Source organism: Macaca fascicularis, chromosome 3, assembly GCF_037993035.2.
Source record: "Macaca fascicularis isolate 582-1 chromosome 3, T2T-MFA8v1.1".
Lineage (NCBI taxonomy): Eukaryota > Metazoa > Chordata > Mammalia > Primates > Cercopithecidae > Macaca > Macaca fascicularis.
Genome location: NC_088377.1, coordinates 107,143,474 through 107,166,529, shown reverse-complemented (window position 1 = coordinate 107,166,529; position 23,056 = coordinate 107,143,474). Strand labels below are relative to the sequence as shown.

At 38.2% G+C, this 23,056-nt stretch overlaps 1 protein-coding gene and 1 pseudogene across 9 annotated transcripts in view; both read left to right on the top strand.

Annotated features, from left to right (window-relative positions):
• Positions 1-23,056, top strand: part of KLHL7 (kelch like family member 7) — a 70,320-nt gene that overhangs the window by 18,185 nt on the left and 29,079 nt on the right. For 4 of the 9 annotated variants that reach the window (XM_045388912.2, XM_045388913.2, XM_045388914.3 and 1 more), the window contains 5 exons: positions 579-672; positions 942-1,066; positions 1,662-1,700; positions 16,273-16,448; positions 19,709-19,883. In XM_045388912.2, the coding sequence (XP_045244847.2) occupies positions 579-672; positions 942-1,066; positions 1,662-1,700; positions 16,273-16,448; positions 19,709-19,883 (609 nt within the window). Of the gene's footprint in view, positions 1-578; positions 673-941; positions 1,067-1,661; positions 4,137-16,272; positions 16,449-19,708; positions 19,884-23,056 lie in introns of those variants that run through there. The other 5 variants (XM_005549992.3, XM_005549993.3, XM_074035359.1 and 2 more) reach the window with 2 other exon arrangements.
• Positions 4,910-5,877, top strand: LOC102136184 (GTP:AMP phosphotransferase AK3, mitochondrial pseudogene; annotated as a pseudogene).

Below are 23,056 nucleotides of genomic sequence, written 5' to 3'. Positions count from 1 at the left end.
TATAGCGTCAACTTAAAAGCCCAGGGTTGAGGTGGAGGTTGCAGTGAGCCGAGATCGCGCCACTGCGCTCCAACCTGGGCGTCAGAGCGAGACTCTATCTCAAAAAAAAGCCCAGCGCTTTCTTTTTAACCTCAGGTGGAAAGACAAAGAAACAGATAAATTTCATAATATTTTAGCCAGCAAGTTAAACTTAAAAAAAAATAGATATAGCATATTGTGCTAGAAAGAACCCTGGATTTGGTGTTGAGAACTGGGTCCAACTCCTACTTCCTCTACTTAGTACTATTTTATGAGCTTGGGAAGAAAACAAAATCTAGTTTTATGTTTCTGTTAATATGGTCTTTAAATTAAAAAAAAGTACACTAATTCACTGTTTTCTTAGCTTAATTTAAGGCACATCTTGTGTGGAGAATTAATTTGCATTTACTGTAGGAATGTTGGGCTTGCTGGGGTATTTTCTTCCAGAGAGAACTGTCCTGTTATTTTTCTCCATATTTAACATGGCCTGGAATGCCGTGGTTCCTCAGTCAAACTTGTGGTATTACAGATGCCATTTATGTTTCTTCTCTTCATTGTAGCTAACATGCTTGAATCAAAGTCCTTTGAAGTAGAACTCAAAGATGCTGAACCTGATATTATTGAACAACTTGTGGAATTTGCTTATACTGCTAGGTGAGTTAAGAAGGATTATTTTTATTTTAGAGAAGTAATGTTGGTATCTGCCATGGCAAAGCATTGTTGTAACAAATGGTTGCACTACAAATTCTTCAAAATGAAAAACCGCAAGGATGGAAGAGTTTGAGTATCCTATGCCATACTGATTCAAGGACTGAAAGTTTAATTTTGTGTTTAATTTCAGGGGCTATTAGGATACGTTCTACAGTAACATTTAAATAATAAAAAATCATGGGTAACTAATATTCCCTCTAACTTATTTGCAGAATTTCCGTGAATAGCAACAATGTTCAGTCTTTGTTGGATGCAGCAAACCAATATCAGATTGAACCTGTGAAGAAAATGTGTGTTGATTTTTTGAAAGAACAAGTTGATGCTTCAAATTGCCTTGGTAAGAAATATCAGATTCCTGTTGTGTGGTTTTTTTTGTTTGTTTTATCCTCAATTTGTAATTTAATTTTTTTAAAAGGCTGATTATAAGTATCCTCATTTAACCTTAAAGACATTGTCCACTAGAACATTTTCTAGTAATAAAATTTAAGAGGGGCTTAGAGCGATGCATATTAGCCTGGGCAGCAGCAAGCTTATTAAATATTATATCAACATTTTCTAAAACAAAATGGCATTTATAATGGTTTTTCATGGATCGAGGACAAGGAATAAGGATTGCATGTGGTGATAGTAACATGATTATGAATGTTTCCTTTTATTTAAGCACTTATGATATGCTAAAGTCCGTCACAGATAAGGCAACTTATAGTTAGGTAACTTGCCTGAGGTCACATAGCTAGTATATGAAGGAGCTGGCATTGGAACTCAAGTAATCTAATTCTTAGCTACTACACCTTGCTGCTTCCCCACATTGTCAAAATGATGTTTTATACTAGAAAATATAACCTTAGTCTATAAATTAAGATACTAACTGAGGGACTGCTATAGCCATTCATTTTGAAGCTATTAATAAAGTATTTTCTATTTTGTGATAGGAGAAGCAGAAAAAGTTGATCAGACCCTTCCAGAGTGTGGTATGCTTTTGGCTATGTGATGATCCTTAGTGGCACATGAATGAACGTCCAGATGTTTGTGCAGTAGCCCACCCTTATCTGCAGGATACGTTCCAAGACCCCCAGTGAATGCCTGAAACTGCAGATAGTACTGAATCCTATATATACTGTGTTTTTTTCTATGATACATACATGCCTATGATGTTTAATTTCTAAACTAGACAGTAAAAAATTAACAACAATAGTAAAATAGAACAACTTTAACAATATGCCAGCATCACTACTCTTATATTTTGGGGCCATAATTAAGTAAAATAAGGGTTACTTGAAAAGAGCACTGCAGTACTAGGGTAGTCCACTTCATAACCAGGACGTTTACTTAAGTGACAGACAGGCAGGTAGGTTAAACAGCATGGATATGCTGGTCAAAGGGATGATTTCTGTCCCAGGCAGGATGGAGCAGGATGATGTGAGATTTCATCATACAACTCAAAACAGCATACAATTTCAAACGTATGAATTATTTCTGGAATTTTCCATTTAATGTTTTTGAATGACAGAAAGCAAAACCATGGATAAGAGGGACTACTCTAATTCCATTTTCCTTCCCTTGCTGTGATTCAGAGGCTTTAAAGAAAGGGAAGAGCGCTGGGATAGGAGTGCTAGGAAAGCAGGGAGGAAAGAAAAGTAGAATGAAGAAAAGTATAAAGAGGGGTCAGAGATTCAAGTCAGTGCTAAGGTATTTGACCCAGGGGAAAAGAAGAGGGGTGCTAATGACAAGAACTCAAAGACTGAGGCAAAGGGCTCCTGGAGATGCTTCAGAATTTTGGCAAGCCTCCTCTGTCTCTACTTTTTCTAGGCTTTCCTCCTTCTGGACACTTTAGTACTCCTTCCTGCATACCCCCTCACTGTGAGCACAGAGAGAGCGATCTTGGAAGGCAAGTAGGAAAGAAGCAGAATAAATTTCAAGAGGGAGTAAAAGCCAGGTGAAGGGAATAAAAATGAGACTTAGTCTAATATCCAGAAAAGGAATTGGACTAGATGGAGCAGGAAGAGAAGCAGCTATGCAGGTGAATATATTGATGGAATTTTTAAAAGGTAGCCATGGGTCTAGGTATTGAAAAGATCCCTATGTTAGGAAATAAAAGGCCAATCTCTAATCCTAGGTATACAGCAGAGACACTCTGGCATGAGTTCTTCCATCTCTTTGGGCCATAGTTGGGGCTTCACTCATCAATAAGATTTATATTCTTAAGATTTCAGCTTACTTCCATTATATAAATAATTATCTTCAGACAATGTACTATAAAAAGATAATTACCTTAATTAAGTTTTTTGAAGATGATGGCTTGTGTATGTTTCTATAACTCTCTGGCACTCTAAATTTCCTCCTGGGGTGATTCAACTACAAAGAAGAATGGCTGAAATATAGGTAGGTAGTAGATGTGGTGGTGCAAAGCATAGTGTGAAACTTGGAGTTAGTCTGTGCTAAGCACATCTTAGGCTTTGGGCTTCTGAGGATACCCTCAGTTTTGCCTCTGGATACCTTCTATCCTCATTGTTCACAAAGCTGGGAGGAAGGACAGCCCAGCAACCTAGAAAGTAGCCTGACTTCTGGCTAAGCTTGTGGCAAAGACAGTGGCCCAGCCAGGTGAGCCAACTGCCATAGCCCAGTAACTGGTGAAACTGCTTCTGCTTGCTTTCTGTTTAGCTCTGAGCATGGCTCTCAATGTCAGCTGATTGGAGAATTCCTATCATAGTTTTCACCACCTGTCAATTCTCTGCTGCCCAGAAAGTGTCCAACAATCGGGCTTCCACAAATGCTAAAGGGACCAGTGGCAGCTGATGGAATCGGGCAAAGATCATATAAAAAATTAAACCCAGTACCAGCCTGGTCAACACGGTGAAATCCCATCTCTACCAAAAAAATACAAAAATTAGCCAAGCGCAGGCGTGGCGGCACACACCTGTAGTCCCAGCTGCTCCGGAGGCTGAGGCGGGAAAATCGTTTGAACCAAGAGGCGGAGGTTGCAGTGAGCCGAAATCATGCCACTGCACTGCAGCTGCATGACAGAGTGAGACCCTGTCTCAAAAAAAAAAAAAAAAAAAAGAGAGAAACCCAGTAGTTTGAGGAACAGAAAACCAAGCTAAACAGCCAAAATGAATGGCTCCTGTAAGGCAAATTTAATGTAAGAAATAGTGGTGATGGCGCGCCTGTAGTCCAAGCCACTCCGGAGGCTGAGGAGGGAAAAACCACTTGAACTGGGAGGCGGAGGTTGTAGTGAATGAGCCAAGATTGCGCCACTGCACTCTAGCCTGGACTACAGAGTGAGACTCTGTCTCAAGAAAAAAAAAAAAGAAAAAGAAGCGAACTTAAAAACATGATATGTAAAAATATGGTTTTACAGTTTTTTGACATTCAATTGTATTGAAAAATGGAATGGATACTCTTAAAAATCAACCCGAAGAAGATCAAACAGGAAGTTGCCTCATGATGCAAAACAAAAATGCAAAGGAAGCCACTAGTGAGAAGATAAAAGAAAGGGAAGGAAAATACAGGAACTGCAGTGTGAGGTAGGAGTTCCAGAAGAAACAGATGGAGAAAGCAATAATCGAATAAGACGACGACTTCTTTGGGTTTAAAAAAAAAAAAAAGAAAAATCTCTCGGACTAAGTTATACTGAGTGCTAAACCTGATCAATGAACTAAAATATTCCTCCCTCAGATATATTCTAGTGATATTTTTCACCTTCAGAGATCAAAAAAGAGCTTACATTTGGGGTGATAAAAGTGTTCTGGAACTAGATAGTGGTGACTGTGGTACAACATTGTGAATGTAGTAAATGTCACGGTAAGTTTTATGTGTATTTTACTACAATAAAAAAAAAAGTGACCCTATGGCTAGCAGGTCCCAAAAGAAACTCCCGCACCCGTTAGCAGTCACTCCCCATTCTTCCTCTGGCAGCTCTGGCAACCATGAATCTGCTTTCTGCCCCTATAAATTTGCCTATTCTGAGTGTTTCATATAAACTGAATCATACCAAAGATGGCCCTATGTGTCTGGCCTCTTTGAGCACAGTGTTTTTAGGGTTCATCCATATTGTAGCATTTATCAGTACTTCCTTTCTTTTTACGGCTAAATAATATTCCATTGCATGGATATACCAAAATGTGTTTATCCATTTAATGATTGGTGAATGTTTGAATTGTTTCCAAGCCAGCACATTTTATAGAGAAAAAGGAAAGCGCTGGTTAACTCGAACCAAAAAAAAAAAAAAAAAAAGTGCTTTCTGCCATCTGGGACCTTGGCTGTGGATCAGGTGAGTGCACAGGTCAGACCAAAACCCTGCGGTTGGCATGGCTTGGGCCTCTGTCCATGGTTGCAGGGGCATCTCCGCAGCTACTGCATGCAATGATCATGGGGGCCCCAGCCCTGGGCTTAGGCAAGGGTGCCGTGTTGTTGTACATCACCAAACACTTCAAACTGAGGCACCTCTCCAGCAGGGACTGCTCCAGGACAACATGCTACAGGACACAGAAATTGGTATGTTAGCCAAGGCTTTTCTTGACCAAGGGAAACTCATTCCAAATGATGTTACGACTCGGCTGAGGCCCTTCACGAACTGAAAAATCTCACCTAATATAGCTGGTTGTCCAAGGACACTGCCATAGGCAGAAGCCCTAGATGAGCTTATCAGATAGACACAATGATTAACTCGTATGTGCCCTTTGAGGGCATTTAAACAACACTTCACTGCCTGCTATTCATCCAGCCGGTGGCGGAGTCTGCTACATTGAATTCAACCCTCCCCAAACTGTGGGCATTGCTGATCTGACTGGGAGGCCTCTCATTCAGCCTGAGGATGATAGACCAGAGACACAGTTATCAAGAGACTGAAGATTTATGGAGCCAGTCCCAGAATTTACCAGAAAAAAAGGATGTTGGAAACACTCTCCAGAGCAGAATCCAACAAGATTTAACACTATGTTTATGCTTTCCTACAAACTAAAGTTCCACAAATAAAGCAGAAAGCCCCAGTTACTCCATGAGGAGAAATGATTATAACTAGTAAGATGAGCAGAACCTCCTTATCCTTGGATTTAGAAGCTCCTTTTCCTAAGAATGGAGGATATGTAAATAAGAATGTATGCATGTATAAGAATGTATGCATGTATAAATTCTTTGAAAATTATTTATTCTGGATACTAATGATGTGCCAAATGAATCAGGTACTGATTCATCTTTTGAAATCATCTAATGTGTTTTATCCAGTTACCTTCTAGCAGTGTGCAATTCAAAAACATCAGCAGTGTCTAAACTTTTAAAACATCTGTTAGAGCAAAATTAAAAAGAGCAATTAGTAGTCTTTTTTTTTTCAGTAAGAGTAAGTGGTTGATAAAATTTTCATATTTTTCTGGAAAAGTTTTTAAAAGTTATATGTCATTTGGGGAAAATATCTCAAAAGTTTTTGCATAGAGATATTTCTAGCCCTGTGGAACATGGATTTGTGAGACATCATGTCTATAAAATTCCAGAAAACCAGCAACTGGATTTAGAGATCTGTTACAAGATGCAAATTCACTGCTGCCTTTACACCAAGACATTTATAAGCTAACCATATTGCTATATTTATTTTGTTGTTAAATGTATCTTCAGTTTACTCAGAATTTTCAATTTGCTATACAATTATCAATTAGCATATGGGAATATATTACTTTAAGATGACTTGTTTTCTTTTGAAAATACATATGTGCTGAGGGATATGATTTATGTCAGAAATTGACATTGTAAGTTCTTGGATAAGTTCTTGCACCACAGTGGAATGAATTTTCAATGGAAAATGTAATTTAAAGACTTATTTTTTCATCTGTTACTCAGGTTTAGTAATGTATGTTTTAAGATCTTTTCGATCAAACATGATCTGCCTTGATAAATAACAACATCTGGTACCAAGAAAAAGAAAGAAAAAAGATTAAGGGTAAACCTGGCCGGGCGCAGTGGCTCAAGCCTGTAATCCCAGCACTTTGGGAGGCCGAGACGGGCAGATCACGAGGTCAGGAGATCAAGACCATCCTGGCTAACACGGTGAAACCCTGTCTCTACTAAAAAATACAAAAAAAAAAAAAAACTAGCTGGGCGAGGTGGCGGGCGCCTGTAGTCCCAGCTACTTGGGAGGCTGAGGCAGGAGAATGGCATAAACCCGGGAGGCGGAGCTTGCAGTGAGCCGAGATCCGGCCACTGCACTCCAGCCTGGGCAACAGAGCGAGACTCCGTCTCAAAAAAAAAAAAAAAAAAAAAAGAGTAAACCTATGGCACTATGTAAAGTGAACATACTTTGTTGTTAGGAAATAGAAATAATAGATCAGGCAAGTCTGGGGAGTATTCCCTTTGCATAAGTAACAAACATAATTAGTAAACAGGTATAGCAACAAAAATAATTTACATAATGGTTAACAGGGATCAGGAACGTGACTTTCCTGAAAGAGTTATTTATTTCTGATGACATTGATACCTGGTAGTGTTCACTGCCACCCTATCTTAAGGGGAAAGAATTCTGCTGGTGAATGTCATCTGAGCAACCATTTAAAAATTTGAATCATTTTAGATTCCTTAGTGGGGCAACAAGGATGCATGCTTATGTACTGTGACTTGGTAGGAGAAGCGGGCCAATATGAGAGGTGGAGATAAAACTCGACTGTCTTCCATGGCATATTTACTTTTACTTGATGCTAAATCAAATGAAACAAGCCCTTGTATAGCTGTTATTAACTGCCTTTGAAAATTTGGCTTTTTTTCCCCAGGAACTTGAAACAAAAATGCCAATAAATGGTTCTTGTGTATTTTGGTGGAAAAAACCTTATTTTCCTTTTCTTTTGATTGAAAAAAAATTATTGTTGATCTTTGAAAATGAATCAAGGCTTTTAAAGAGGATTATAGTAGACATTTCATTCTTTATAAAACTTTCTTTAATGCCTATTTTTTGTGTGTTTGTGTTTTTATTTTTGTGGGTACATAGTTGGTATATTTCTGAGGTATATAAAATGTTTTGATACAGGCATGCAATGTGAGATAAGCACATCATGGAGAATGGGGTATCCATCCCCTCAAGGATTTATCCTTTGAGTAACAAACAATCCAATTACACTCTTAAGTTATTTTAAAGTGTACAATTAAGTATTAACTATAGTCACCCTGTTGTGCTATCAAATAATAGGTCTTATTTATTTATTATTTTTATTTTTTTGTTACCCATTAATCCTCCCCTCATTCTCCCAACTACCATTCCAGGCCTCTGGTAACCATCTCTCTACTTTCTATGTCCATGAGTTCAACTGTTTTGATTTTTAGATCTCACAAATAAATGAGAATATGTGATGTTTGTCTTTCTGTGCCTGGCTTATTTCACTTAACATAATTATCTCTGGTTCCATCCATGCTGTTGCAAATGACTAGATCTCATTCTTTTTTATGGCTGAGTAGTACTCCATTGTGTATATATACCATAGTTTCTTTATCCATTCATCTGTTGATGGACACTTACGTTGCTTCCAAATCTTAGCTATTGTAGACAACGCTGCAGCAAACATAAGAATGCAGATATCTCTTTGATATACTGATTTCCTTTCTTTTGGGTATATACCCAGAAGTGGGATTGCTGGATCACATGTTAGCTCAATTTTTAGTTTTTTGAGAAATCTCCAAGCTATTCTCCATAGTGGTTGTACTAATTTACATTCCCGCCAACAGTGTACGAGGGTTCCCTTTTCTCCACATCCTTGCCAGCATTTGTTATTAACTATCTTTTGGATATAAGCCATTTTAACTGGGCGAGATGATAGCTCATTATAGTTTTGATTTGCATTTGTCTGATGATCAAGGATGTTGAATACCTTTTCGTAAGTCTGTTTGCCATTTGTATGTCTTTGAGAAATATCTATTCAAATCTTTTGCCCATTTTTTCATTGGCTTTGTTTGATTTTTTTCCTATAGAGCTCCTTATGTATTCTGGTTATTAATCCTTTGTCAGATGAGTAGTTTGCAGATATTTTCTCCCATTCTATAGGTTGTCTCTTCACTTTGTTGATTGTATCCTTTGCTGTGCAGAAGCTTTTTAACTTGACGTGACTATTTGTCCATCTTTGTTTTGGTTGCCTATGCTTATGGGGTATTGCTCAAGAAATCTTTGCCCAGACCAGTGTACTGGGGATTTCTCCCCAGTGTTTTCTTGTTGTCATTTTATAGCTTGAGGTCTTAGATTTAAGTCTTTAATTCGTTTTGATTTGATTTTTGCATATGATGAGAGATAGGGATCTAGTTTCATTCTTCTGCATATGGATATCCAGTTTTCCCAGCACCACTTATTGAAGAGACTGTCTTTTCCCCAGTGTGTATTCTTGGCACCTTTGTTGAAAATGAGTTCACTGTCAGTATGTTGATTTGTTTCTGGGTTCTCTGTTCTGTTCCATTGGTCTGTGTGTCTGTTTTTATGCCAGTACATGCTGTTTCGGTTATTATAGCTGTGTGGTATAATATGAAGTTGGATAATGTGATTTCTCCAGTTTCATTCTTTTTGCTTAGTGTAGCTTTGGCTATTCTGGGTCTTTTGTGGTTCCATATAAATTTTAGGATTGTTTTTTCTACTTCTGTGAAGAATGCCATTGGTATTTCGATAGGGATTACATTGAATCTATAGATTGCTATGGGAAGTATGGACATTTTAGCAATATTGATTCTTCCAATCCATAAACATGGACTATTTTCCCACTTTTTGGTGTCTTCTTCAATTTCTTTTATCAGTGTTTTATAGTTTTCATTATAAAGATCTTTCACTTCTCTGGTTAATTCCTAGTTATTTAATTGTATGTGTGGCTATTATAAATGGGGCTACTTATTTTATTTTATTTATTTTATTTTATTTATTTATTTTTTTTTTTTTTTTTTTTGAGACAGAGTTTCTCTCTGTCACCCAAGCTGGAATGCAGTGGCACAACCTTGGCTCACTGTGGTCTCCACCTCCTGGGTTCAAGCGATTCTCCCACCTCAGCCTCCCAAGTAGTTGGGACTACAGGTGCATGCCACCACACCCGACTAATTTTTTTTTTATTTTTAGTAGAAACAGGTTTTCGCCACGTTGGCCAAGCCGTTCTCAAACTCCTGACCTCAGGTGATCCGCCCGCCTCGGCCTCCCAAAGTGCTGGGATTACAGGCATGAGCCACCACGCCCAGCCCTCTTATTTCTTTTTCACATTGTTCACTGTTGGTATATAGTAATGCTACTAATTTTTGTATGTTGATTTTGTATCCTGCAACTTTACTGAATTTATCCATTCTAATACTTTTCTTGTGGATTCTTTCAGTTTCTCCAAATATAAGATCATATTGTCTACAAACAAGGATAATTTTATTTCTTCCTTTCCGGTTTGGCTGCCCCTCATATCATTCTCTTGTCTGATTGCTCTAGCTAGGACTTCCAGTACTACGTCGAGTGACAGTGGTGAAAGTGAATATCCTGGTTGTGTTCCGGATCTTAGAGGACAGGCTTTCAGTTTTTCCTCATTTAATATGATACTAGCTGTGGGTCTGTTGTATATGGCTTTTATTATGTTGAGGTATGTTCCTTCTATCCCCAGTTTTCTTTAGGGTTTTTGTCATGAAAGGATGTTGAATTTTTTTAAATGCTTTTTCAGCATTGACTGAAATTTTCATATGGTTTTTATCCTTCATTTTATAGATATGCTGTATCACATTGATTCGTGTATGTTGAACCATCGTTTGTATTCCAGGGATGAATCCCACTTGGTCATGATGAATTATATTTTTAATGTGTTGTTGAATTTGGTTTGCTAATATTTTGTTGAGGATTTTTGCATCAATGTTCATCAGAGATATTGGTGCCTGTAGTTTTCTTTTTTTTTGATGTGTCTTTGTCTGGTTTTGGTATGAGGGTAATGCTGGCCTCATCAAATGAGTTTGGAAGTATTGCCCCCTCCTCTGTTATTTTTTGTTGTTGTTGTTGTTGTTGAATAGTTTGAGAAGGATTGGTATTAGTTCCTCCTTAAATATTTGGTAGAATTCATCAGTGAAGGCATCAGGTCCCAGGCTTTTTTTACTGGGAGACTTTTTATTATAGCTTCAACCTCATTCCTTGTTATTGATATGTTCACGTTTTGTATTACTTCCTGATTCAATCTTGGTAGGTTGTATGTATCTAGAAATTTGTTCATTTCCTTCTAAATTTTCCAATTTATAGGCATATATTAATAGTTGCTCATAGTAACCATTAATGATCCTTTGAATTTCTGTAGTATCAGTTGTAGTGTCTCCTTTTTCATTTCTGATTTTATTTATTTGGATCTTCTCTCTCTTTTTCTTAGTCTAATTAAAGGTTTGTTCATTTTGTTTTAACTTTTCAAAAACCCAACTTTTTGTTTCATTGATCTTTTGTATTTTTTTATTTCAGTTTTATTTTTTCTTTGATCTTTATTATTTCTCCTACTAATTTTGGATTTGGTTTGCTCTTGCTTTTCTAGTTCTTGAAGATACATCATTAGATTGTTCATTTAAGATTTTTCCTCTCTTGATGTAGGCACTTATAGCTATAAATTCCCTCTTGGTACTGCTTTTGCTGTGTCCCATAGGTTAGGGGATATTATCATCATTTGTTATCATTTGTTTCAAGAAATTTTTCAGTTTCCTTTTCAATGTCTTCAGTGATCCACTGGTCATTCAGGAGCATATTGTATAATTTCCATGTGTTTGTATGGTTTCCAAAATTCCTCTTGTTATTAATATCTAGTTTTATTCCATTGTGGTCAGGGGAGATGCTTGATACTATTAAGTTTTTTTTTTTTAATGTTTTAAGACTTGTTTTGTGACCTAGCATATTGTCTATCCTTGAGAATGATCCACATGCTGAGGAAAAAGGTGTGTATTCTATAGCTCTTAGATGAAATATTCTATAAATATCTGTTAGATCCATTTGTTCTATAGTGCAGATTAAGTCTGCTGTTTGTTGATTTTCTGTCTGGAAGATCTTTCCAGTGCTGAAAGTGGGGTGTTGAAGTCTCCAGCTATATAATGCCCTTATTTGAATGATACATGCTTTCTAAAAATGTTGTGACTTGCTAAACATGTATTATCACTAGGCTATCAGGCATACATTAGTCTTTATTAGAATAAAACAAAATTTCATAACTGTGGCAGTTTGTCTTTGGTCCTTCACAGAGCCTACTCCATCCCACCTTCCTTTCTGCTGCCCTGATGTTTCCCTGGCTTCTGAATGAGTGACTGTGTAATAATAAGTTGATCTTAAAACAGTAAAAAAGAACAAATATCAATATTAAAAAATTTACAGCCTTTCAAAGAGAAGCAGTATAGTATATTACAAAAAATAACCATAAATTCTTTCCTTCCATTTATGTACACCCTTTTGCAATGTCACTTGATAGCTCCTCCCATCAAGAGATAGAGTCTGTTTTCCTGCCTCGTAATCTGTGACCATGTGATTTGCTATAGCCTGTGGGACATTAGCAAAGGGGATGTTAGCAGAGGATAGAAAAATGCTTGTGCTTTGGGATTTGCTCTCCATTGTTGCTGGGAACTCTTCTGCTGTCATGAAAAGAAGGCTAGAGACCATATGGCAGAGATGAACTATCCCAGCTGGTGTTTATAACAAGTTACTCAGAAAAGAAAGAGAATCAGAATGCCATTAATTTTTTATCTGCAACGCAAAATTAGAACATAATATCAAAGGTTGCAAATGAGAGGGAGAGACTTTCAAGGCATCATTCATTTGGATATTGCAAGAAAACAATCACATGTATCCCTTCTGAGAAAAGTATTGGAAGAAGTACTAAAGCTAGCTAAGTGAGAGAGATAAAGAGCTCAAGATAAAGATGTACTGGTTAGCTTTCTTACTTGCAAGCAAAATAAACCAAATGTTGCTGGTTTACACAGAAAGAGAATTTATGGAATGGCTAGTGAGTAACTCATAGCATTGCCCAGAAATCTCAAGTCAGATTTTAGAAAGAATAAGGATTTGAATAATACAAACTTGTTCAGCTAGATAACACAGAATGTTTTACTTAGTCATCAGAGAACACAGATTGTTTTCAGATACCCTTGGAGTATTTACAAGTACTGATCACCAGCCACAGAAAAGCTGGAGCACCTAAAAAAGAGGAGACACAGGCCACATCCCCTGATTATAGTGCAGTAAAAATAGAAATTAACTATAGAAGGACAACTCTTCTCTCCCGCCCCATTCTGAACACTTGAAAATTTAACCAAAGAATTATTTAGAAAGTTATTTTTTAGAGATATTAAAGGTAAACTTATAGGCTATATAGAAACATGGCAATAAGCACACAATAAACTGAAATCTTTAGAATATAACCAAAGTATTTCTTAGAAGAAAATTTGTAGTCTTAAATTTTTTCCAAATAAATGTATTTATTTTTATTCTTTCTTGACTTATGTATCCTATTCAGAGAGGTAGAGAAAAATAATTTGTAAACACCTAATGAAAGTAGAAAAAAATATGATTTAAAATATAAATTAGGCCAGGCGCAGTGTCTCACGCCTGTTATCCCAGCACTTTGGGAGGCCGAGGTGGGTGGATCACCTGAAGTCAGGAGTTCGAGACCAGTCTGGCCAACATGGTGAAACCGCATCTCTACTAAAAATACAAAAATTAGCCAGGCATGGTGGTTTGTGCCTGTATTCCCAGCTATGCAGGAGGCTGAGGCAGGAGAATCACTTGAACTCCAGAGGGGGAGGTTGCAGTGAGCCAAGATTGCGCCATTGCACTCCAGGCTAAGTGACAGAGTGAGTGAGACTACATCTCAAAAAAAGAAAAGAAAATATAAAGTAATAAAGTAGAGAAATAAAACTAATAGACTATAGACTTAGTCAGAAAAACTAAAGCTAAGTATTTCAAAATACGGTACAAAATAGCCTCAGACTTAACAAGTCTTATCAAGAAGAAAAGATCAAAGAACAGCATCAGGAATTAGAACTATAGATATGAAAGCAAAAGACAGTGACCAAAATTGTCTCTTTTTTTTTTTTTTTTTGATAGTCTCACTCTGTTGCCCAGGCTGGAGTGCAGTGGTGTGATCTCGTCTCACTGCAACCTTCGCCTCCCTGGTTCAAGTGATCCTCCTGCCTCAGCCTCCTGAGTAGCTGGGATTACAAGCACCCACCAGCATGCCCGGCTAATTTTTGTATTTTGGGCAGAGATAGGGTTTCACCATGTTGGCCAGGCTGGTCTCAAACTCCCGACCTCAAGTGAGCTACCCGCCTCATTTTCCTAAATTGCTGGGATTACAGGCATGAGCCACCATGCCTGGACAGATTTTATGCTTTTTAAGACAATTTTGGGCCAGGCACAGTGACTCCTAAAATGCTGGGATTACAGGCATGAGCCTGTAAAAAGAAAAGAAAGAAAAAAGTTATAAAACCTGAAGCTGGTAACCTCAGGAACAATAAAAAAAGTAAAGATGTATTTCTTTTTTCTTTTTGAGACAGAGTCTCACTTTGTCACCCCAATTGGAGTGCAGTGACCCAATCTCAGCTCACTGCAGCCTCTGCCACCTGGGTTCAAGCAATTCTCCTGCCTCAGCCTCCTGAGTAGCTGGGATTACAGATGAGCACCACCACACTAAGCTGATTTTTGTATTTTTAGTAGTAGAGATGGGGTTTCACCGTGTTGGCCAGGCCGGTCTCGAACTCCTGACCTCAAGTGATCCACCCGCCTAGGCCTCCCAAAGTGCTGGGATTACAGGTATGAGCCACCATGAAGATGTATTTCTAATTAGTGCTCCAGGCTTGAAGGCTTCGTGGGTTAATTCTATCAACCTTTCAAAGAATAGATTAATGCTTATGTTATTTAAATTTTTCTAAATCTCTAGAAAGGGTAAAAAACTTGCCAGTTCATTTTTCTAGGGTAAGGTTACCATAATACCAACATTGGATGAAGAAAGTGTGTGCGTATGTATATACGTATGTGTACAAATACATATAACATTTTAGTTTCATTTAAAAACGTTTATTGATGCTAAAAAAAAAAAAAAATTCAAGAATACCCCTCGTGTGGAATGGTGATAGTGGGAAAGGTTATGCATGCGTGGTGACAACAGGGACATGGGAACTCTGTAATGTTTCTTCAGTTTTGCTGTAAAACTGCTCTGAAAAAATGAAATTTATTTTAAAAATAATAATACTTTGTGACCAGCTAGAATTTACTTTAAAAGTGACACAATGGTTCAATCATTTCAATGTCAAGAAATCTAGTGACGGCCGGGCGCGGTGGCTCACGCCTGTAATCCCAGCACTTTGGGAGGCCGAGGAGGGCGGATCACAAGGTCAGGAGATCGAGACCATCCTGGCTAACACGGTGAAACCCCGTCTCTACTAAAAATACATAAAAAATTAGCCGGGCGTGGTGGTGGGCGCCTGTAGTTCCAGCTGCTCAGGAGGCTGAGGCAAGAGAATGGCGTGAACCCAGGAGGTGGAGCTTGCAGTGAGCTGAGATCACACCACTGCACTCCAGCCTGGGCGACAGAGCGAGACTCCCTCTCAAAAATAAATAAATAAATAAATAAATAAATAAATAAATAATTTGTGGTTTCATATAGAAGAGGGAGCCGACTTTTCCTGTAAAGGACCAGAAGAGAAAATATTTTAGGCTTTATGGACCACATGTGGTCCTTATCTCTTCTTTCCTTTCCGTCTTCACTTCCCCTTCTCGCCTCCTCTTTTTTTTTTTTTTTTTTAACCTTTCAAAAAAATGTAAAAGCTATTATTAGCTGCTGACCCTACAAAACAGGCTATGGGCTAGATTTTGCCCATAAACAGTACTTTGCAGACTCCTGACATAAAAGTTTATACCTGAATAAATTTGATGTATGTCATGTTTTTAAGTGGAGCTCCTCCGTGCTGCAGAAGTTGTCCCAAAGTAATCCAAAAGTTCAGTGCAATTCTGATTTATATCACATGGAGATTTTGTAAAGTAGAATGTGATAAGCTTATTTTAAAATTTGTCTGCAAGGGAAAATGTCCAACAATAGCCAAGAAAACTTTGAAAAAACATTGAAGGGGGCTTCTCCTACAGAATATAAAAACCAGCCGGGCACTGTGGCTCACGCCTGTAATCCCAGCACTTTGGGAGGCCTAGGCAGGCAGATCACGAGGTCAGGAGATCGAGACCATCCTGGCTAACATGGTGAAACCCCATCTCTACTAAAAATACAAAAAAAAATTAGCCGGGCATGGTGTCGGGTGCCTGTAGTCCCAGCTACTCAGGAGGCTGAGGCTGGAGAATGGCATGAACCTGGGAGGTGGAGCTTGCAGTGAGCCGAGATCACGCCACTGCACTCCAGGTGGGCGAGACTCTGTCTCAAAAAAAAAACAAAACAGTCTTTTATAAGACAGTATAGTATTGGCACAAGAATAGACAAATCAATGAAACAGAAAAGGATCCAGATTTATGAAATTTATTCAACTGATTTTCCTGATCATGCTTCATCTTAAATGTATACTTGGTTTTTCTAAAAATGATTTTCTATTCTTTTATTTTCTTTATGTATTTAGGTATAAGTGTGCTAGCAGAGTGTCTAGATTGTCCTGAATTGAAAGCAACTGCAGATGACTTTATTCATCAGCATTTTACTGAAGTTTACAAAACTGATGAATTTCTTCAACTTGATGTCAAGCGAGTAACACATCTTCTCAACCAGGACACTCTGACTGTGAGAGCAGAGGATCAGGTGACTAAATTGGCTTCTCACATTTTTCTTAATAAAAATGTCTTTATTGGTTTCTTATAACTCATGTTTGGACACATGACAAGGGAAAGAGTCATATTAGGAAAGAATATGTTCTTTACACTAAACAGAGTATTGCAATCTTAGGTGCTTGCCAGGCTGGCTGTTTGAGAAATAGGTCACTTCATAGAGATAAAACCATTGGGTACCATGGTAGGCAGAACAATGCCTTCCCCAAAGATGTCCACTTCCCAATCCCCAGCATCTGGAATACACCTTTGTGGCAGATAGGACTTTGCATATGTGACCAAGTCAAGGATTTTGAGATGAAATTATCCAAATGGGTCCAGTGTAATCATAAAGATCCTTAAATTTGGAAGAGGGATGCAAAAGAGGGCAGCGTCAAGTGGTACAATATAAGAAAGACTTGACTGGTCGTTGCTGTCTTTGAAGGGGGAAGGGGACCATAAGCCAAGGAATGCAGGCAGCTGCAAGATGCTGAAAAAGGCAAGGAAATGGTTTCTTCTATAGCGTCTCCAGGCAGACACATTGGTTTTAGTCCACTGTGACCCATTTTGGACTCTGACCTATAGAATTATCAGATAAACTGTCAGAAGTGTAAGCTGGGTGCAGTCATTTGGGAGCTGGGTGGGGGAACACTTTATTTCATGTATGTATGTATGTATGTATGTATGTATGTATGTATGTATGTTATTTTTTGAGATGGAGTCTCGCTCTGTTGGCCAGGCTGGAGTGCAGTGGCATGAACTCAACTCACTGCAAGCTCCACCTCCCAAGTTCACGCCATTCTTCTGCCTCAGCCTCCCAAGTAGTTGGGACTACAGGCATCTACCACCAAACCCGGCTAATTTTTTGTATTTTTTAGTAGAGACAGGGTTTCACCGTGTCAGCCAGGATGGTCTCAATCTCCTGACCTCGTGATCTGCCCGCCTCGGCCTCCCAAAGTGCTGGGATTACAGGCGTGAGCCACCGTACCCAGCCTTATTTATTTTTTTGAGATGCAGTCTCACTCTGTTGCCCAGGCTGGAGTGCGGTGGCGCGATCTCAGCTCACTGCAATCTCTACCTCCCGGGTTCAAGTGATTCTCATGCCTCAGCCTCCCAAGTAGCTGGGATTATAGGCATGTGCCACCACACCCTGCTAATTGAGATGGAGTTTCACCAAGTTGGCCAGGTTGGTCTCAAAACAGGTGACCTGCCCACCTCAGCCTCCCAAAATGCTGGAATTACAGGTGTCAGCCACCATGCCTGGCTGTGGGAACACTTTAATATGCAAACTCAATCTCTGTTTTCAGCCCCACATGCTTCTCTGTATTTTAAGCCACTAAGTTTGTGGTAATTTGTTACAGCAGCAATAGAAAACTAATGTAGGTACTATAAGATCATATGTTTTAGGCCGGGTGCAGTGGCTCAAGCCTGTAATCCCAGCACTTTGAGAGGCCGAGACGGGCGGATCACGAGGTCAGGAGATCGAGACCATCCTGGCTAACCCGATGAAACCCCGTCTCTACTAAAAAATACAAAAAACTAGCCGGGCGAGGTGGCGGGCGCCTGTAGTCCCAGCTACTCGGGAGGCTGAGGCAGGAGAATGGCGTAAACCCAGGAGGTGGAGCTTGCAGTGAGCGCTGAGATCTGGCCACTGCATTCCAGCCTGGGCAACAGAGCGAGATGCAGTCTCAAAAAAAAAAAAAAAAAAAAAAAAGATCATATGTTTTAAGTTGCTTTTGTTCTAAAAACAAAAATTGGCACTTAGCAATGTTCTTTTGCCCAGTCTTCTTCGTGGCCCAGGGTGTCAATTTGCAAGTTAACAGGTTAGACCTGGAGGACCTCACTAGGTAAATAGAAAAAATTTACTTCCATGTTCAAAATTGGTTGACTTATATGCAGTATGGGAAAGGAATAACAAGTAACGTTAGACTGGAGAAATGTGACGAGCATTACCTACAGGTGGTCACCATTAGCATCATCAGTGATGTCATGATGATTAGTATGCACACTTGATGTAATGAAAATGTCATTCACCTCTATGATCATCCTCCTAAAAAACCGTAACCTCAGTCTAATAAGTAACACATCAGACAAACCCAGATTGAAGGACATTCTCAACAAAATACCTGACCAGAACTCAAAACTGTCAAGGTTGTCAAAAACAAGAAAAGGCTGAAAAATTGTCACAGTCTAGAAGATTCTAAGGTTTAATGACTACATGTAATGTGGTATCTTTTATAGTATTGTGGAACAGAAAAATAACACTAGATAAAAACTAAAGAAATCCAAAAAAAAAATGAAATTTAGTTAATGTGTCAATATTAGTTCATTAGTTGTAACAAATATACCATACTAATGCAACACCTTAACAACTGGGGCAGGGTATATGAGAACTCTTTGTGCTATCTCTGCAACTTTTCTATAAATCTAAAACTATTCTAAAATAAAAAATTTGTTTAAAAAAACACCAATTCCCATAAAAAATTAACTCAGAAAGAGATCAGAAGTTGGGCCTTATTAAATCACCCCAAAATTAATTTCAAATATCACCCCAAAATCAATTTAGTGGGTATGGGAGATGTGTGTGTATATGAAGCAATTGATGTTTTGGGGGATGTTTAATGATTTGTAAGTTAAATTATGTTGAGGAACTTGGACTTGTTCAGTGCAGTTAAGTGCAGCAACAGTATTATTTTGGAAAACAATTCTTTTAAATATCCTGTAATTTATTTTTAAGTATAGAACTCTTCATATCTTAAAGTTTCTAAAAAGCAGATAAGTCTATCCATTCATAATGCAGGAATATAATATTGAAATAAAATCATGGGTGACCTTCATATCTCCTGGAATGGACGGCCTCTTGAGAAATTAACCTGTTTTCCCGGTACTAAACTAAATGAGGGTATGTTGAAACTTTTGTTGACTGCAGTTTTTTTTTTTTTTTTTTAGTGCAATGTATATCATGTCTTTGTCTGAAAATGAAGCTATCTTTTTTTTTAAATCATAAATTCAACATCCTCACTGTCATTACATTACATAATAGTAGTTAGTTCTAAAAAACATATTACCTACAAGACTCACTAGAGCAGTAAGTAAACTGTTCTGAAGTACCAGCAAGTGTCCAGAGATGAAAAATATTAGGAATAAGTGGTTGTCTCCTTATGAGGTTCTCTCCCTTCAATGTGAGAGTAAACATAGGTAATTGGAAATGTTGCTGTCTTCTAAGAACTTTACTGTGCTGTTTTTCCCCCTTAGGTTTATGATGCTGCAGTCAGGTGGTTGAAATACGATGAACCTAATCGCCAGCCATTTATGGTTGATATCCTTGCTAAAGTCAGGTTTCCTCTTATATCAAAGAATTTCTTAAGTAAAACGGTACAAGCTGAACCACTTATTCAAGACAATCCTGAATGCCTTAAGATGGTGATAAGTAAGTTGCCTTAATATCCATTTGTAACCTGATCATGTAGCCAGTTTCTCATGGGCTTGAAACCCTTTAGAATGGATTAGACTCAGTAGCCAGGGAGAAAGAGTCAAGATTTTGCTCTTCTAGATAGTTAATCCCTTGGGTTTCTGAACTGTACACTTGGAAGGGACTTGGCCTCAGCCCTTATTTTATAGGGGTGTATATCATAGAAAGTACAAATTACTTATGCTTTTTCTATTCTTATATACAATAACTTTCATGCACTTTTGTTTCTAGTGTTTCCTTTTTTATTTTACTTAGCCAAGTAGTTTACTGTGATCACGTTTTCTTTCTTCAACAGTATATATATTTTTTTCTTTTTTGGCCCAGAGATAAAAATTGCCACATTGTTTTCATTTGCTTCGATTTTCTTGCTTGCCGGCTAAGTCCCAACCCCTCAACACCTTTGTAAAATGCCACTTAATAAAATTGTCTATGCAATTAAACAATCTGTTGCTTTTCTTTCTTGGAAACATGCCTTGTAGAACCTTCCTTCTGCCTATTCCAATATGAACTGTTTGCTCTCTAGACCTGAGACACGGTTCTTGTCCTGGGGCTTCCGTCTCCACAATCCTGGGAAGCCATTTCACTCTTCTCCTGTTAGATCTGTTGTCTTCTTGGATCTTGGCTGTCCTCTATCTTAATTCTTTTTGTTTGATGCAATATATCCTCTAAAAGGTTCCTGATAGAGTATATGATCAGTAAATATTTGGAGACTTGACAAATCTCATATGTTTTATTTTATCATAAAATATTGAAGGAGGCCAGGCACAGTAGGCCACACCTCTAATCACAGCACTTTGGGAGGTCAAGACAGGAAGATCGCTTGAGGTCAGGAGTTTGAGATTCACCTGGGCAACATAGCAAGATTCCAACTCTACAAAAAAAAAAAAAAAAAAAAACAACGTAGCCAGGCGTGGAGGCATGTGCCTGTGGTCCCAACTACTCCAGTGGCTGAGGCAGGAGGATTGCTTGAGCCCAGAAGTTTGAGGTTACAGTGAGCTCTGATCCTGCCACTGCATTACTCCAGCCTGGGCAACAGAGTAAGACCTTGTCGAAAGAAAGGAAGGAAGAAAGGAAGAAAGAAAAAGAAAGAGAAAGAAAGAAAGAAAAGAAAGAAAGAAAGAAAGAAAGAAAGAAAGAAAGAAAGAAAGAAAGAAAGAAAGAAAGAAAGAAAGAAAGAAAGAAAGAAAGAAAGAGAGAAGGGAGGGAGGGAGGGAGGGAAGGAAGGAAGGAAGGAAGGAAGGAAGGAAGGAAGGAAGGAAGGAAGGAAGGAAGGAAGGAAGTTAAACTGAAGATAGAATTATGCTGAAAATCATTTTCAGGTAGAATTTATCTTCTAGCTTCCAATGTTATTTTGAGAAGTCTAGTGCCAATCTGATCCTTTTCTTTCTTTCCCTTTCTTTCTCTCTTTCTTTTCTTTCTTCTTTCTTTCTTTTTTATTATCCATCTTTGTCTCTTGGCCTTTTTCTGAGATAGCTTGATTTTTTTCAACCCTTTTATTTCAGCTATAATTTTTAATTTCTGGAGTTTTTATTCTCTATTATTTCATGGCTGCAATATCTTATCACTCTAAAGTAGTCTTTGTAGTGCTTTTGAGGTTTTCTTATGTTGTCTGTATTTTCTATATTTTTGAGTTTTCATTTCCTTTTTTTATTGGAAGCTTTTCTTAAATATTTGGTTTTATATCATATGAGAGTGAGTTATTACAAAACTGATAGATCATGCTGTATGTATGATTGGGCATCTCAGTTCTTGGGCTAAACTGTAGCATAATCAGAGTAGCTGTTCAGTTTTTTAATTGGGGACCCCCAGATGTCAATATTTGTAGATATTGTCTCAGGGAACTATAAGCTGGGTGTAGGCATTTAGGAACTGGATGAGATAATATTTTGCTATTCAGACTTTCACTTAATCCATATTTTTATTTTTCTTTTTTTTTTTTTTGAGACAGAGTCTCCCAGGCTGGAGTACAGTGGTAAAATCACAATTCATTGCAGCCTTGTCCTCCCCGGCACAAGTGATCCTTTCACCTCAGCCTCCCAAGTAGCTGGGACTACAGGTGCACACCACTATGCCAGCTGATTTTTGTATATTTTTGTCAAGATGATGTCTCACTATCTTGTTCAGGCTGGTCTCAAACTTCTGGGCTCGAGTAACCCTCCTGCTGAGGCCTCCCAAGATGCTGGGATTATAGGCGTGAACCACAGTGCCTGGCCTTAATCCATGTTTTCAGACTCCCATCCTGTTCTATGCTGTTCCCTGAGTCTGGAACATTTCTCATTCAGTATTTTCAGAGACCAGTCCTGTGTCCTACAGTGGTACAGGTATAGTGGGTACCTGACTGTGCAACAGGGGAAGGAGAGCTGGAAGTTCAATTGTCGTTTGTTCAGTATTTTAGAGTTATCTTGTTTTCATGCCTACCTGCACTTCTAGGCACTTGGTATCTCCAATTATGAGCCTTTTCAGGGTTCTGCAGGGTAATTTGGCTTGCTTTTCATTGGTGTCTCCTGGCACAACCATTTAGGTTTAACAGACACTCCATCTGCTAGCTGTCTTCATTAATTGTGTTTTGGGGTTGCAAGTCTCTTAGTATTATCAAAGATAGAGTTTGTGTTTGTTTCTTGTTACCTTGTCGTTTGGGATAGCTTTTGAGAGAAGAGGAGAAAAAAGATCTTAAAATGGCGAGTCTGATCTCATGTTGTTTTTTATATTAAGACTGAACTAGTCTTTTCCTTTGTGATGTGATTGGAAAGGTCTTCCCTATTCCAAGGTGATTTTTAAAAATTAACTAAATTTTCCTCATGTGCATTTATCACTTACAGAGTTCTTCTCTTTTTAAAAAAAATTTTAAGGGTATATCTTACTGAAATCATTTGGGTGTGAAATAAATAATATTTTTCCTAATATATCTGATAAGATGGTTCAATACCATTATTGAATAATTCATTTTTTCCCACTGATTTGAAACCGTTAAACTAAATTTCCATATATCTATATGTACACACATCACTTCTCAGTCTTTTGGCTAAGATCAAGTGTAGTGTAGGTACACATACACACAGTTTCTCTTCTACTTCATTCTAATACCTTTTAATTATTGTTATCCTTCATTTAAATTGCCATGTGTCTCTGGA